At 56.7% G+C, this 15,293-nt stretch overlaps 1 protein-coding gene across 18 annotated transcripts in view; it reads left to right on the forward strand.

The window, feature by feature from the left end:
* HDAC8 (histone deacetylase 8) overlaps positions 1-15,293 on the forward strand; it is a 50,289-nt gene that overhangs the window by 24,966 nt on the left and 10,030 nt on the right. For 8 of the 18 annotated variants that reach the window (XR_012895619.1, XM_075896568.1, XM_075896558.1 and 5 more), the window contains one exon: positions 14,958-15,063. Coding sequence is in view for 13 of the 18 variants with exons in the window: in XM_075896568.1 (XP_075752683.1) it covers positions 14,958-15,063 (106 nt within the window). In the remaining 5 variants the exon portion in view is untranslated. Of the gene's footprint in view, positions 1-473; positions 647-2,223; positions 2,319-13,444; positions 13,557-14,957; positions 15,064-15,293 lie in introns of those variants that run through there. The other 10 variants (XM_075896563.1, XM_075896562.1, XM_075896564.1 and 7 more) reach the window with 8 other exon arrangements.

Here is a 15,293-nt window from a genome sequence, read left to right on the forward strand (position 1 = left end):
CGCGCTAGTGCAGCCGCGGCTGGAGTTCTGCCGATGCTTGATGCGCCTGCTGACCCGCAGGGAAACGTGAGGTGGTTGTCAGGAAGGAGTCTTCCCCAAAACCAGCTCCCTAGTTTGTCACATGGGGTCCAGGGAGATCTGCGTTTAGTTTTCTCCCTCTTTGCTGAAGCAGAAGCGATTTCTTCCCACGGGTGATCTGTGGACCACATTTTTGGAGCCGCTGGCTGGATCTTTGTTGGTGTATCTGGTACTGCAGAATCCCTGCCCGCCCCTTTCTTTACTGCCCATAGGCCCGGTTAGTGTACCGTGGGACTGAGAGCAGAGTCCAGGCCTGACCAGAGCGGTGTTCTGGAAACAGGAAAGTCCTTTGCTCAGACTGCAAACCCTGGCCAGCGGTTGGAAAGGCTGAGTAAAGGGGTGGGTTAGCTGTCTCTGGCCCTGTGGGCAACTCGGCTTTGGTTTATTGCCTGCAGTGTGCTGAAGGAGGTGTACACGGCGTTCAACCCGGAAGCAGTAGTCCTCCAGCTGGGCGCAGATACGATCGCTGGGGACCCCATGTGCTCATTCAACATGACTCCGGTGGGGATTGGCAAGTGTCTGAAGTACGTTCTCCAGTGGCAGCTGGCGACTCTCGTCCTGGGCGGGGGTAAGTGCACCGTAGCTCATGCTGCTCTTGGAAAGCGAGCCCCTTTGCTCCTGGGAGCGGCGGCGGCTGAGAAGGGCAGCTGAAGGGCCGGAGAGGGCACTGGGGTACACTGAGTACACAGGCTTCCCCTCCTTGGGGCCCGCAGATCCCAGTCTCCGCCCCTGGCTCCCAGATCCTGGGTTAAAGGTTTCTTGGCTTCTCCAGAGATCAGAGCTGGTAACCCCAGTGACCTCTGACCCTGTCTGCTCAATGGCTGCTTTAAGCCCCAGCTCTTGTGATCTGTGCGGCAGGGCTTCTCTTGAAAGGCAGGCGCTCTGCTCCCAGCCTCGCCTGGCGCCTTTGGCAGCAGGCCGCTCTCGGGGGCACTGGTGGCATTCCTGGTAAACCAGAGGTTTGGCTGTGGTGGAAGCCCCTTGCGTGCTTGGCCTGTAGCGCATTCTGCCACTCAGCCAACAAGCAATTCTGTGCCAGCGCTGTCCCAGGGATCTCCTCGGCTTCCTTTGGCAGATGCCTTGCCCACAGCGTCGGCGGTCTGAGTGGCAGCTACCGTTGGGGGGCTAACGTTATCCTCTAGCAGCATGGCCAAGAGAGCGGGCCTAAAAATTGCCCTCGCTGCCACCGTTGCTGGGTGGCTGTCCCCTGTTCCAACGGGCTGGGAGAGTGAGGAGAGGCCCGGAGGAGGGGGTTCAGCTGCCACTTGTCCAGAAGTGAGCAAAGTAGCCGCTGTCTGAGGGAAAACAGAACTGCGTTCCCCCGATGGCTCCGTTCCAGCAGTGACGATGGCCGTGGGGGCTGCAGGGGCAGTGTGAGAATCGGTGCCACTCTTCCAAAGCGGAGTTTGGATTGTTACTCGTCACTCGTGGAAAGGCCTCCGGGTGGTGTGACTGGAAGAACATCGGCAGTGCTGCCCTTGTGACTAGCGGAGCCCCACTTGGGGGTGTTCATTTGGGGCTGAACCTACTTGGGGTTCTTTCACCGCTCCCATTGCCTCCATGGTTTCTCACCACTTTTAAAGAAGAGCATATTCCCCTCTTGTCCCCCCCTCGGGGCATGCATGCTGAGAGGTGGGGCCAATGGAAATCTTACCAGCAATGCTCAGTGGTGTTTATCCGTGACTTCGCTGTGGGTCACCAATGGGGGTTAGAACAGATCCCAAACTGCTGTAGCGGATTAGTCGGCTCTGCTCCACTCCTGCTAACTCCTTCCATGCTGAGCATGAGCCTCTGCCTCCCCAGCATGCCTCCTTGGCCCCAGAGTCAAAGGCTTGCAGGCATCCCTGGGAGCGAAGCTGGAGCAGTAGATGATATTGCATGTGCAATGGCTGAGGTGACCTCTGGGTTCAATTTTGCAAGTCTCCCTTAGTTCAGGTGACTTACTGCTTTAGCTAAGCATGTGCATTCAACAGGTGAAAAATACCACTCCAGTGCTCCACCCGAGAAGAGTAACCAAAAAGCCTCGTTCCTCTGCATGGCAGATACCAAGTCTCTTGCGTCTCACAATGCATTCCTTTCATTAAAACGGGCTCTCTCGTTCTCTCCCCTTCCCCTTCCTAATTTCACAATTCCTGGTGGAGACAGGAGGCTACAACCTTGCCAACACAGCTCGCTGCTGGACATACTTGACTGGGGTCATCGTGGGGAGAACACTATCCTCCGAGATCCCTGATCACGAGGTAAGGCTCTGACAAACCAGCCCTTCTAGCGCGAGAGCTGAGTCATTCCACCTAATCGAAACGGCTTTTGCTGAGAGACGCTCCTGTAACAATGACACACTGTCCCAGTAGCACAGTGGACTCTTGTTTCCAGAACCCGAGACCAGCTGCGTCTCAGAAGCCAGGCAGTTTGAGAGGGGTTCACCTGGTTGCACAAAGAGCTCTTTGGGACGTGCACATATTTTCACCAGAAAAAAGCAAGCCCCCTCTCCTGTTAAATTGCTCCCTGTTTTCCCCAGATTTCTAGAAAGTTCCAGAGGCAACTTCCAGACGGTGCCAACAGCTGCTTTCCCCAGGGTCATAAGGCAGGTGCTGTTCTTTCAGTGCAAGCAAGGTGTTCCCCAGGACTAGGAGCAGCATAGAGGAATGCTGGCTAGGGACACATTTGCACCTTCCAGTATGTGCTTCAGGGCTCTTCCGTCCCCCACCAAGGTCCAGTGCTAGCAGCCCTGCCGAGCCAAAGCGGAGGGCTCAGCTGTCTCGGACGTCGGGAGTGGCCCTCTCCGGAGGCGCCCAGGAGGAGGCACAGAGCAAGTGCCTGGGGTGGAAATGGATTTCAGAGTCGAGCTCGCCAGCGGGGGACAGCGATTGTAAGGTGCAAGAGGCCTGTGTAAATGGGAACCTCTGGCCATAGCTGGCGAGCATGTGAGTGACCCTCGCGTCTATGTGGCGAGTAAGAGAGGTGCCAGTTCGGAATCCGTCTGAGTGCTCCTGGCCCGGAGGGGTTAGTGCAGTGCTGACCTGGAGCAGCTGGAGGATGGTGCCATGCAGAGACCAGCATCGCTTGGGCCCCAAGCCATCTGCCTTTTGCATCTGGGGTATGGGCTTGGTATGGGGCAGCTTTGCTGGCAGAGCTGGGCTTGCTCTGCGATTGGCCAGCAGCTTCCTGGAGCCTTGCAGCGCCTGCATGCTCCAGGGATTGCTCAGTGAGCCGTCTTGAGTGCATGTTAGCAAACGGCCATGTGCTTGGGGGTGGCCCCAGAGCCAGTGGCTGGAAGGGCCTGGGATCCGGTGAGGGGAGGCATTGCACCGGCTGCCCTGCAGAAATCCCCATTCCTTTTGTCGAGCCATCGGCCATCAGTAAGGGTTAAGCAGATGCTCTGCAGCCAGTTCTGTGATCTTAGTGCCTGGCTGTCGGGCCATGAAGGAGAGTACCAACAGCATCGCTGCCTGTAGTGAAGTGTGGGCATCAGCTGGTTCAGCCAGCAAATCAGCTGTCGAGGGACAGAGGAGGTGTAGGAACTGCGTCTTTGTAAGCTGCGTTTCCAAACCCAAGCGCCTAGGAATGGTTGTCCTGGGAAGGCGCACTCATCCTTCTGGTCTGCTAGCCCAGCTACCATCTCCAGACTCCTGCCTGCTTGCATGCTGTGCCCCGAGCTCGGCTGTTCCTCCTTCGTGCTTTCTCCCGCTGTGTCTGGAACAGCCTCTCCTACCAGGCATCAAATGGCCTCCCCTCTGCTTAAAGCCCCTTGGATCACCTAGGCTGACCCATGCCTTTGCTTTGCACCATTTCTACAGGATAGTGCTCAGGGCAAGCAGTGTGATGCTGATCCTTATTTAAATGCCAGATGACTTGCTGAAAAGAGGCGGGTGGAACTGTACAGCCCTAGGCGAAGAGCATTGAGGGAAAGGAACTGCAGTTCAGCGCTCCCTCCGTCTGTCTGTCTGCACTCATGTCTCAGCATCGTGGTGCCAGCTGAGTCCCAGTTATTTGGATGTTTAAAAGGCCTTTTAAACTCCTTTGACAAAGTCCCTCCGAAGAAGCTGCAAGAGCAAGCCGAAGCCCTGGCGTTGCTCAGGTCTTGGCTGAGATGATGGCACCACTCCGGAGAGCTGGTCCATTGTCCGCATGCACAAGTTGCATACAGGGCCCCTGTTGAATACCTGCAGTGGTCCAGGTAAAGACGGCGAGAGCCAAGTGACACAGCTTGAGGGCAACGTAACTACTTAGGGTAATTGAGACAGAAGGCTGAGGAGCTGCGGAGGGACCCAGTGCACTTGTGAGCAGTGAATGCAGCTACCACAGTGGTGGGCCGTGGCCAGGGCCGACGGTTCCTTGCTACGTGTTGCTGTAAGCACAGCACGCAGGAGGACGGAGCAACGCCATGGCTTGTGCCACTGCTCCGCGGTGGCCAGAGGAGTCGATGTTGGGCATGTTTAAAAGGGCATCTGTGGGTGCTGCTTTCCAGGTGGGCGTGGAGAGCTCTGGTTCTCCTGCTCTCCGTGGCAGATACATGCATAACCCTGCTGTGAAACCCATGGAGCAGTTTGCAGCTTTCACCCCCAGGCTACTGCCCAGGTTCCCTTGGAAAGGATTTCCTGTCGCAGGGTCGAGCTGTGCTGCTCCCGTTTCCCTCACGGCGATCGCATGCGCTTCTAGTGCTCATGCTCTGACCAAGCGGGACAATTCCTGCAACTGGCTGTCTTGCCAAGAACGCTGAAAGATTGTGTGTGTTTTCTTTAACCCCCCCCCCTCCCTGCTGAACAGGAGCACCTCAGCACTTGGCTTCATTTGCCCTCCCGGTGGGTTGGCAACATACGTTGTGTACCTGCTGCCAAGAGGCTGGGGGTGCCACAGGAGGAGCAGCCAAAGCAGGTGAAGGGAAGCAGTCCCTCTGCTTGTGCTACCCACCACCTCAGGAGAGGTGAGGCCCTGGGCAGCCCCTCGCCTGCAGAGGCCCTGTTCTGCTTTGAATTGGTTTTGGCTCTGGCTGTCCCCAGCTCCCACTGTCAGCTATGGAGGGAAGCAGTTGGCCTTCTCTCCCCCCCGCCCTCTGGGGCTGGGCATGTGCAGTTGGCCCTCTTCTCCCCCCCACCCCCGGGGCTGGGCGTGTGCAGTTTGCCCTCCCCCCCACCCGCCCGCCCTGGGGCTGGGCATGTGCAGTTGGCCTTCTCTCTAGGGCTGGGCGTGTGCAGTTGGCCCTCTCTCCCCCCCCGTCTCTGGGGTGGCGTGTGCACCACATAAAGGACCTGTCCCTGTCCCTGTCCCTGTCCCTGTCCCTGTCCCTGTCCCTGTCCCACCGCTGGGCTCTGCATTGCGCTGGCAGTGTTCTCCTGGGCAAGTTCCCCAAATGTAGCGACTAGATCTGGAGTCCCAAAGCATCTGGGCTGGGCCAGACTGTGCTGTGACCGGCTGGGTCTCGTGCAGACGGTCCGTATGGGGTGTGCCGCATGTCAGTACGGCTCTTCCCAGTAGAAGCTGGCCCACTAAAGGACATGCCCCTCCCGCACCATGTCAGTCTGATGTAGCGGCTCTCAACCTGCGGCTGGCCTGCCCCTCGCACTCCAAGCCCAGCTGCGTGTTACTGGCCGGGCTGCTGGCTCGCCTGCCTGGTGGGCAGCTGGGAGCAAGCATGCTGTCTGGCCCCACGAGGTTGAGGGCTTCCTGCAGGCTCCAGAGTCTTGGTTGCCCCCAGCCCCACATGGAGGGGTCCAGGAGAGTTGCATGCTGGGGTCCAGGCTGCTGCTGCCCTGCCACCTGCAGCCCAGGTAACGTGTGCCCCAGTTACGCAGCCCACAGTGATGAATCCACCGCGAACCGCTGCAGCTCAAAGGCAGGTTCTTTCCGTCAGCTTCGTGGGCCTGAAGAGCAGCCGTGAGCATCTCCCTTTGCACGCACCATGAATCCCGAGGGGGATTCTCCAGGGTTGTGACCACTGCCCAGGCAGGGAGGGGGCGGGGGGCCAGTTCCCACCAGCCTTTGAAATGCCAGGGGGCGGGATGGTCGTGCCAGGACTGGTGCGCTGGCCATGTGCTTCTAAAGGAAAAAGCGTTGAACCCATCATTCTGGAATGCCCTGCATCCCATCATGCTCCCACCCTGTCTTCCTCGGCTTGCACTGGAAAGAGTAGCTCATTCTTCCCCGCGTGCTGCAGGCCAACTCCACCTCCCCGCAAGAGAGATGGTCGCATGCCGCTCCCCTCCAAGCCAACAGGCGCTGGCCGGCCTCCAGGGAGTGGCGGTGTGGTGATTCCAGCCCTCCCCCAGGGACCTGTCAGAGGAGGAGCAGTCAGCGGGGCCCGTGTCGGAAAGAATAGCCAGAGTGGATGGAGCGAGGGGCTGGCGAGGCGGGTGCAGCCGGCCAGCAAGCTGCACAAGCAGAGAGGTGTCACTCAGGCCCAGCCCCTTCTGCCTGCTGGATGGAGCGGATGCAGAGTCCTGGCGTGGTCAGTCAAGGTGCCATTCCCTCCACCTTCCGTAGCAGCCTTTGTCCCGGCCTGGTTCGTTTCCCAGCTCGGGGCTCTGCCTTTTCCCATTGCGAGGAAGAGCTGCTTCGGGGCTAGGCACTGGCAAGACGCCCACCCTGCGTCAGCACTTTCACCCCAAGGTTGGCGAGAGTTCGGTTTGATGGTTTTTCCTTCCTACGGCTGTTCTGCTTTTCCGTCTCCTGGTACCAGCAGCAATGACCCAGGGCCGGGATCCCAGCATCCAATCAGCAGCAGGAAGCACTGGCAGATTCAGGAACCTTCCAGCCCAGTCTGGAGAGTCTCGGCGTCGGGTGCTCCTCGGAACCAGCCCGCAGCGCCGCCGTGGCCTGGTGGGGGCATGGCTGCAGGCTTTAGCATGCCGTGCTCTGGCCTCATCTGCGTAACCCTTTGTACCGCAGGAGCCTTTCACCCCCGGATGGCCCCTGCAAGCTGGGAGGCAGGATGGGGCTGCCCACGTGGTACCGCTCCGAGAACAGACAGTTTGTTCTCCCGGGCTGGGATCTGGCCAATGCTGCCAGCCCTGACAAGAGGAAGCGAGTCAGAGCCTAGTTTCGGAAGGTGATAGAAGCCAATTTGGCCCATTAGCGCTAATCTCTCCTCGGAGGTCCAGGAACGGGGGCCAGGCGGCGTTGGTAGGGCTGACGTGCGGGCCCAGGAACAAGACCAGGGCATGCTGGCTCCTGTCGATTAGCGAATCAAACACGGTCAGTCGTGCAGGGAGCAGGGCGAGCACCCAGCGTGCGTTTGGATAGCGCCCCCAGCTGCGAATGGCAAGCAGAGCAACCGCCCAGGCTTGCATGTCTGGAGACCCCTTTGGTTAAAGGAGCAAGCGTGTAGTGCAAGACACACCCAGCCTCTGTTGGCCTGGGTCTTCGTGGTGGGACTCCAGCAGCACTGGGCCCTTTGGTGCAAGAAGGGCAGGGCAGCTTGGATTTGGGCCTGGAAGGGTTAACGGTGCCCAGTTCCGTGTCGCCTGTGGTCATTGCGTTGCTGTTTGGAGCTGGCAAAGCCAGCCATGCTCACCCACTGGCTATTAACTGGCCCCAGCTGGAGGGGCTAGCGCCTGCTCTGGTCTTCCAGGCAGCGGCGCGGGCTGCATTTCCCCCGTTGAGCGGAGTGGCCTGCAGGCTCAGCTCAGCCGGGAGCATTGCCCGAAGCTCCTCGGGTTGGATCTGAGGCCGGCTCTGCACCGTGTGTGTATCTGCTCTCCCGTGCCTCCCCCCGAATCCAGGCAACGCTCCTGCATGGCCAGGGCGACGCTGCAGGGAGCTCGGGCCAGACGGGGCGTCTCCTTCGCGCACTCGCCTGTTCCACCACCAGCCACACGACTTTATTCTTACTAGCAGGTTTCCCCGCTGCCGCTTGGCCCTTAACCCCATTCATTTGGGGCTGGAGGGTACCATGAAACTGGCCAGGCTTCATGTGAACTGCTGCTCTGGGAGGAGGGGTCAGGACAAGGCTGCCCTGGGGAGGGGACGACCCAGCCCCCTCGTACCGCAGAAGCTTGGGGCCGGGTGAGAGGTGCCGCTCCATGGCTGCTGCAGCTCCAGCGCACACAGCTGGGGGAGGTCCATGCTCGTGTGCCCCCCGCGCTCCCCAGCCAGAGTGAGCAAAGCAGCAAACTGGGCCCTTTCCAAGGGAATAGCCAGCCACCTCCCCATACGAAGCTGAGGGGAGGGCTTCAGAGTACCCGAATGTGGGGGCTGGGGAAGTCCAGGAGGAGGGAAGGTGCTTTCTCAGCCAGCCCCTTACACCTGCCTGCTGGTTTTGAGAGCAGCAGCCCCACTGTCCTGGCACAGCCAAGCCCTGGCCTTGCTTGGAGCTACAGTAAGAGGAAGCTTCCTTCGGAATGTGGTTCTAGGAGTTCTTAACAGGCAGACTCCCAGCTACAGAGCAGCAGTGCGGGGCCTAAAGGCCCTTCACCCGGTACTGCCAGAGCGGGGCTGGCTTTGGTGTGCGCAGGGTCCCAGACTTTACAAAGGGGACAGTCTCCTGAAAGGGGCGTTGCCCCTGCTGCGTTCAGACCCAGCAGCTAGGGAAGGGAGATTCCCCTTTATATGCAGGTTTGCTTCCCCGAAGAGACGCAGGGGAGTCGGGGGTGGCCAGGACTTCTCCAGGCACGGTCACGTGCAGATGGCTTCATGCCCGGAAGTCCTGCTGAGCTGTCAGCCCGTACCGCCCTCACTCCCCTCTGCTTCCGGGGCGGGAGAACTGAACCTGTTAAAGGGAATCTCCCCTCCCAAGCTGTGCACGGGAAGGGGACTGGATCCCCAGCAAGCTAGTGGTTTGCTGCCCCGCAGGAGCAGCTGGGCGGTTGGTTTGTGCAGGCTGAACGTGCCGCGGCACCCCGTGAGATCCGAGAGAGCACGTCTCTGTCATGGAGGGTTTGACCGTTCCCAGGCACGGAGGGGGCGAAGCGATGTCACCGCCTCGGTCGGGTCGTTTTCCCCGTCAATCCCAGAAGCCCTCACCACCTGAGTCTGGTCTTGCGCTCTGCCTGGAGTCTGCGATTCCTGTGTTGGACTCCTCTGTGGCTAGCTTGGGGCCGCAAGACCTGGGTTCTTTTCCCAGCTCTGCCACTGACCTGTTGGATGTCTTTAGACCAGTCAGGATCCCTCTCTGCCTCCGTTCTCCCTCCCACGCTGGATATCTTGCCAACCTGGATCATTAGCTCTTGTGCTCCTACAGTGCGTCACATATGGGGCCCTGATCTCAGTGGGGCTGCCAGGTGCTATGCAGTCGAAATAATCTGTCATCCAAGATGGTTCCTGTCCCATTGCTCCTTGGGTCTGACATCAACTTTCCCCTTTGTGTGCTGCAAACTTCTTCACAGCTGATCAGGCTCCGCCATGACAATTGTCTCTTTGCTGCAGGCACAAGGATGTAGCGGCTTGGGTTACCTGCCAGTCGCTGAAGTAATCCCGGGGGGATCCCCTCGTGTCATGAACTTTGTAATGTCTCCTGGGAGTTGTCTGCTTTCATGCTGCTACATCCCGACTGTTCTGAGCGCGTCTGCACCTGGTGATCTTTGTGCAGGCTGCCTGCATTGTCCATAAGGGGACAGGTGAATCGGGGAAACAGATCGACAAAACACATGAGGCTGGTGGGAAAGTGGCCTGCGTCTAGCGGAAACGGCAGCTGAACCTTTGCCACGGCTCTGAGATAACCGTGTGTGCTTTCTCTGCCTGTGTCTGCGCAGAGCTGCTGACAATGTCAGGCTCCTGGCTTTACACTGCTGCTCCTGGCAAGGAACTGCTAATGATTTAATAGCTTGTCAACACCTCACAGAGAAACAAGGGCTGGCACTTCCTGGTTCCATATTTTCTTTGCTTTAAATAGGAACTCATTGTGACGACGCGTTGGGATCCCCCGTCTCCTGCACCCCCAAATGGCACGAACGGACTCCACCAGCCAGTAGAACAGAGGGAGTTTATTGCTTCTCCAGGACACAGCACAGCACAGATGGAATTTGGTTCCAGGGCAGGCCTAGGATGCCTCAGCCCCCCTTGAGATGGGGGAGCCTGGACCCCTAAATTCCAGCCCCTTCCCTAGGCTGTCTCCTCCATGCTCCCAGACGGAAACTAAACTCTCTTCCAGCCCCGCCCCCAGCCAGGGCAGCATTCCACCTTCCTTTGTTCCTCTCCATGGGGGGTAGCTGGTCAGACAGCTTGAGAGACCCTCTTTGCATAACGTCTCACTCCCTGTCCTTCTGGGCCGTGGTACCGGCAGCAGCCAGTGGGGTTAGCACAGAGCCAGCATAGAAAGCAGCCCAATACCCCCACTACATCACACTCCTCTTCTGATTAACTGAAAGCTGGCAGTCAAGCTGTCAGGCTGGGCTGTGTTGAGAGCAGCACAGAGCAGGTTGAATGTAATCCTGGCCACTTTCCTGCTATCCAAACCCAGGCTCTGCCCCCTTCCTAGAGAACCAGTTACGAGTTCATAGCCTGGGGCAGAGCATTTGCTGAAGCATGTTGCCCCGAGGCAATTGAAAGTGGAACAGCCCAGTACGTACCAGGCCCTGTAACCCAGGGTGCCCAGCTAGTGTCAAATTCGGCTTCCATTGGATCAGCAGTGTGGCTGAGGCGTGTGCGCCGCGGTGCTTTCCTCAGGAGGCAATGGAAGGAGCTCAGCTGGTTTTGAAGAAAGGCCAAAGACTCCACCCGGGAGGCAGAGAAGCACTCCACGCTAAGCCGCGTTAGATCATCTCTTGATGTGGGAGGCCTGTGCGGGGTCGTCGCTGGGCCAGGTGGTAAGTGCAGGGCTGCACGCTCCCATCTGCTGTGGGAGAGTTGCGGCGAGACCAAGCAGGAAGTCTAGCCTTCCATGCAGTGACTGCAGATCTTTGACTGGTTCCGTGTCTTGCTCTTGCATTTGGCTTCCTTCCTTTCAGGAGCACTGCTGTTCCTGCCCCTTTCTGTTCTCCACTCCCACCCGCCTTTCACTGCTCCTGGCTTTCTCCCCTCTCCACTCCCTTTCCGGCAGCAGCCATGTCTTCCGCCTCCCCGGCTTCTCTCCCATGCCCTGCGTCCCCATAGTTGGCCAGTTGTGGCTAATGTCAGCGGAGAGTCAAAGGCTTGACTTGCCCGACAGGCAGGCTTAGGCCCATGTTGCTTTCTGCTCTTGAGGATTTCTACAAACGTTTGTACTGATCGTTCTAAACAATTGGGTTCTAATATCAAAGGGGGGTTGGGTTGGGTTGGGTGTTTTCCCCCGGGGATATATGACTGTGAGGCACAATGAAGGCATCTGGTTTTGTCATTCTTGGAGCACAAAGTTGCCTTCTCTGAACTTTGTCTTTGTTCTGCCAAGAGAAACAAAGCGAGTCTTTTTGCTGCCTTGAAACCTCCCTTGGCTGTTGTCCAGCCTGCCAGGGATTGATTCCAAGATGGCAGCTGTCTCTGGGCTGTTTGTAGCCATTTTAGAAACCGTAAGTCTCATAAAATCCCCCATCTCGGAAAGAATCAAAGCTGGCCTTTTGGTTTTTGGGGTAGGGATGTCTTCCCATGCTTGGCCCTCTGTAGCCCATCAGAAATAAGTAAATACCCCAGAGTCATTTGCTGCATGTTTAATTGAGGAGTTTTAAGAGTCTTGAATTTTGTTGTAAAATAGAAAATCTCAGTACAGTTGAGAATTCACACGTTCTGAATCCACATAGAGTCCTTGGAACAGGCTGCACATGCAGCCAATTGCAGGATTAGGATTCCACTTTTTAAATACAACACATCTGAATTTTTTCAGTAAACAGCAAGATATACCTGAGAACGTAATTGCAGAAACCTGTATTCATGTGGAGTTTGTGATTTAGTTGTATGACATTAAAGTCTGGAAATGAAAAAGTTGAGGCTCTGACACCAATATTATCCTGACTGTTGTCCATAACTTCTTTGTATGGACATGTCAGGTTGGTGGTTTCTAGTGGAGTGCCCCAAGGATCGGTTCTGGGGCCAGTTTTGTTCAACATCTTGATTAATGCCCTGGCTGAGGGGATGGATTGCACCCTCAGCAAGTTTGAGGATGACACTAAGCTGGGGGAGAGGTAGATACGCTGGGGGGCAGGGATAGAGTCCAGAGGAACCTGGACAGATTAGAGGATTGGGCCAAAAGAAATCTGATGAGGTTCAACAAGGACAAGTGCAGAGTCCTGCCCTTGGGAGGGAAGAATCCCAAGCATTGTTACAGGCCAGGGACTGACTGGCTAAGTAGCAGTTCTGCAGAAAAGGCCCTGGGGGTTACAGTGGATGAGAAGCTGGACATGAGCCAACAGGCGCCCTTGTAGCCAAGAGGGCTAATGGCATATTCGGGTGCATTAGGAGGAGCATCGCCAGCAGATCCAGAGAAGTGATTATTGCCCTTCATTCAGCTCTGGTGAGGTCACTTCTGGAGTGTTGCGTCCAGTTCTGGGCCCCCTGTTACAGAAAGGGTGTGGACACATTGGAGAGGGTCCAGCGGAAGCGACCAAAATGCTGAGGGGGCTGGAGCACATGACCTACGAGGAGGGGCTGAGGGAGTTGGGTCTGTTTAGTCTGCAGAAGCGAAGAGTGAGGGGGGATTTGAGAGCAGCCTGCAACTTCCTCAAGGGGGATTCCAAAGAGGCTGGCGAGAGGCTGTTCTCAGTGGGGGCAGATGGCAGAACAAGGAGCAATGGGCTCATGTTGCAGTGGGGGAGGTCTAGGCTGGATATTAGGAAAAACTATTTCCCTAGGAGAGTGGTGAAGCACTGGAATGGGTTCCCTAGGGAGGTGGTGGAATCTCCATCCTAGAGGTGTTTAAGTCTCGGCTTGACAAAGCCCTGGCTGGGTTGATTTAGTTGGGATTGGTCCTGCCTTGGGCAGGGGGCTGGACTTGATGGCCTCCTGAGGTCTCTGTGATTCTGTTATACTTATGTCATAAGCCATAGTGTACTGTCCCAGGAATAAACCTCACTAGAAAACAGTGCAACTAGGCAATGTTGCTCTTCGAACCATAACCTTTTTACCTTTTAACTCTGCAGCCCTTACGTTACAGTGGTTTGCATTTGATTTCTCATGTTTATAGCAAGGAAAGGAAAATACCTGGTGGAGCTTAGCAGCTTTTTCACCTGAATATGTAAAGTCCCTGAAGTAACTTGCTTTGCACATCATGACCTGCTGGTGACGCAGGCCACTAAGCTCCCCTGCAAACTGCAATCTAGAGCCTGTAATCCGTGGGTTGCTGGAGATGTGCAGACTGGCTAAGATTCCCAAAGAGTTCCGCGGTGTCCCCCACATCCTCAGAGGTATCTGTGCTGCTTACTCCCTTTGAAATCAGTGGGAGTGTAACACCTAAATACCCTTGAGGATCTAGGCCTTAGACTCTTCTGAAAATGGGCTTTGAATGCTTCTGAAACTCTTACCCTAGGAGAAATGACTCTTGCGCTTACATGGCCTTCGCCTCCTGCTGCTCTAGGAGGAATCCTGCCCCAGGGCCCTGCAGGCAGCCTGGCCACAATCTAGCCTGGATGAGTAAGAAGGTGAGAATTTCCAGCCGCTGTTGCATTGCCGGGAGCGTTCCTGGAGGCCCCTTAACTCTGTTTCCTGGCAGAAGCAGGGGCATGGCAGGATGAAAGACGTTCTCTGCTTCCTTACCCTTCAGTGGCGGGTTCCATAAATGCCTGTACCAGTGTTGTTCCACTGGCAAGCCGGCGAGCAGTTACCCATAGCTGTGTTCCGCAGTCCGAGGAGGAAGGTGGTGACCAGGTACAAACCACACCCTCAGATCCCGCCCAGGTCGATAGGGAAGTGACTGCAAGGCTTAGCTGTTGGGTGTCTGCTCTGAGTGGCCTGGGGGCAGAATTAGTCACCATCAGGCTGCCAGCAAAGTTCAGAACTGACTCGAGTCCTGGAGATTTCTCTCCTCCTCTGGAAGTGGTTGCTGGTCATCAGAACTGAAGCATGGTATTGGTGCACTGGGTGGAGAGCTTTCCCAGCTGCTGCCCTCGAGCTGCCACATGCCACCTTTCCTGAGGTCACAGCCTCCAAGGAGAGCCCTGTGCTGTTTAATCCCGGGGGGAGGGGCAGTCCCTCGATTTGCTACAAGAAGCCAGATTCCTGCGTGTCCCGTTCCTTTCTCACAAACTGGCCAACCGTTTAGGCTAAGTCAGAATTCTAACAGATCCATTTCTAACACGCATCCCAAAACCAGACACATTTTTAAAATCTCCTGCGTGTCTGGTTTCGGTGCTTGGAGTGGTGTGCTCATGAAACGACATCACACAGGCAATAATTCCCGGCATTCTGTACTAATAGGAAAACCTGCACTTAGTTGCACATCTGTAGCACATTCTGTGTAAGTGTTTAACAGGCTTGTGCACAGCCCCGTTCCTTACTGCGTTTCTGAGCTGAGGTCGCAGGGATCATGCCGGGGAAAGAACGTGCAGTAATAGTGCAGGGCGGGGGTTCCAAAGTGTCATGGAGATGCAGCCAGAGTGTGGATTTTATTGTGTGTTCTCATTCAATACAGGCAGGGGTCCGTGTGATGTAACCATGCTAAATGGATTTGCCAGGTGTGCCAAGGGGGATGAAGAATGCAATTACATTCACAGCTGCAGTGCTGGATCACAGCTGTCTGTGGAACTTGAATTGTTAGAGCAGTTGTCGAGTTGCATCCCGCGGGCGCGGACTAAAGGAGCTGCGCAGAGGAGAGGGGCAGGGCAGGGCAGGGCTTCGCACTCGACATGGGGAAATAGCCACTGGACTAGAGCGGGACAGAAGGTCTCTCACTGGAATATCAGGAGCACATTTGGAACCGACTGGGAATCGGTCTCCACTACCCCAAGTGCCCTGCAGCTGCTTCCCCGACTGCACTGTTGTTGGGACACCTCTCGAGCCTCGCCCAGATCAGTGCCGACTTTGCTGGTTTCCTTTCCCTGCAGTTTTTCACAAAGTACGGTCCTGATTACGTGCTGGAGATCACGCCGAGCTGCCGGCCAGACCGCAACGAGCCACACAGAGTCCAAGAAATCCTCAGCACCATCAAAGGTGAGCTTCCCCCTGCCCTGGGAGACAGACCACTGGGTGCTGGGAAATGCAAACCGGTCCGTCAAAGGGGAGACCACTTCTCTTGGTGTCTGCACGGCCCTGGCCAGGCAGCTGACCTGCATGTGCCTGACGTGCTAACATACAAGGCAGCCTCCTTCCGCCCAGCATTGGAGGTGGTAACAGGCTTGTTGTGAAGTGCAAAAGACCTCCAGGCAGGACCTTGCGCTGTG

The sequence above is a fragment of the Pelodiscus sinensis genome, chromosome 13, assembly GCF_049634645.1.
Source record: "Pelodiscus sinensis isolate JC-2024 chromosome 13, ASM4963464v1, whole genome shotgun sequence".
NCBI lineage: Eukaryota > Metazoa > Chordata > Testudines > Trionychidae > Pelodiscus > Pelodiscus sinensis.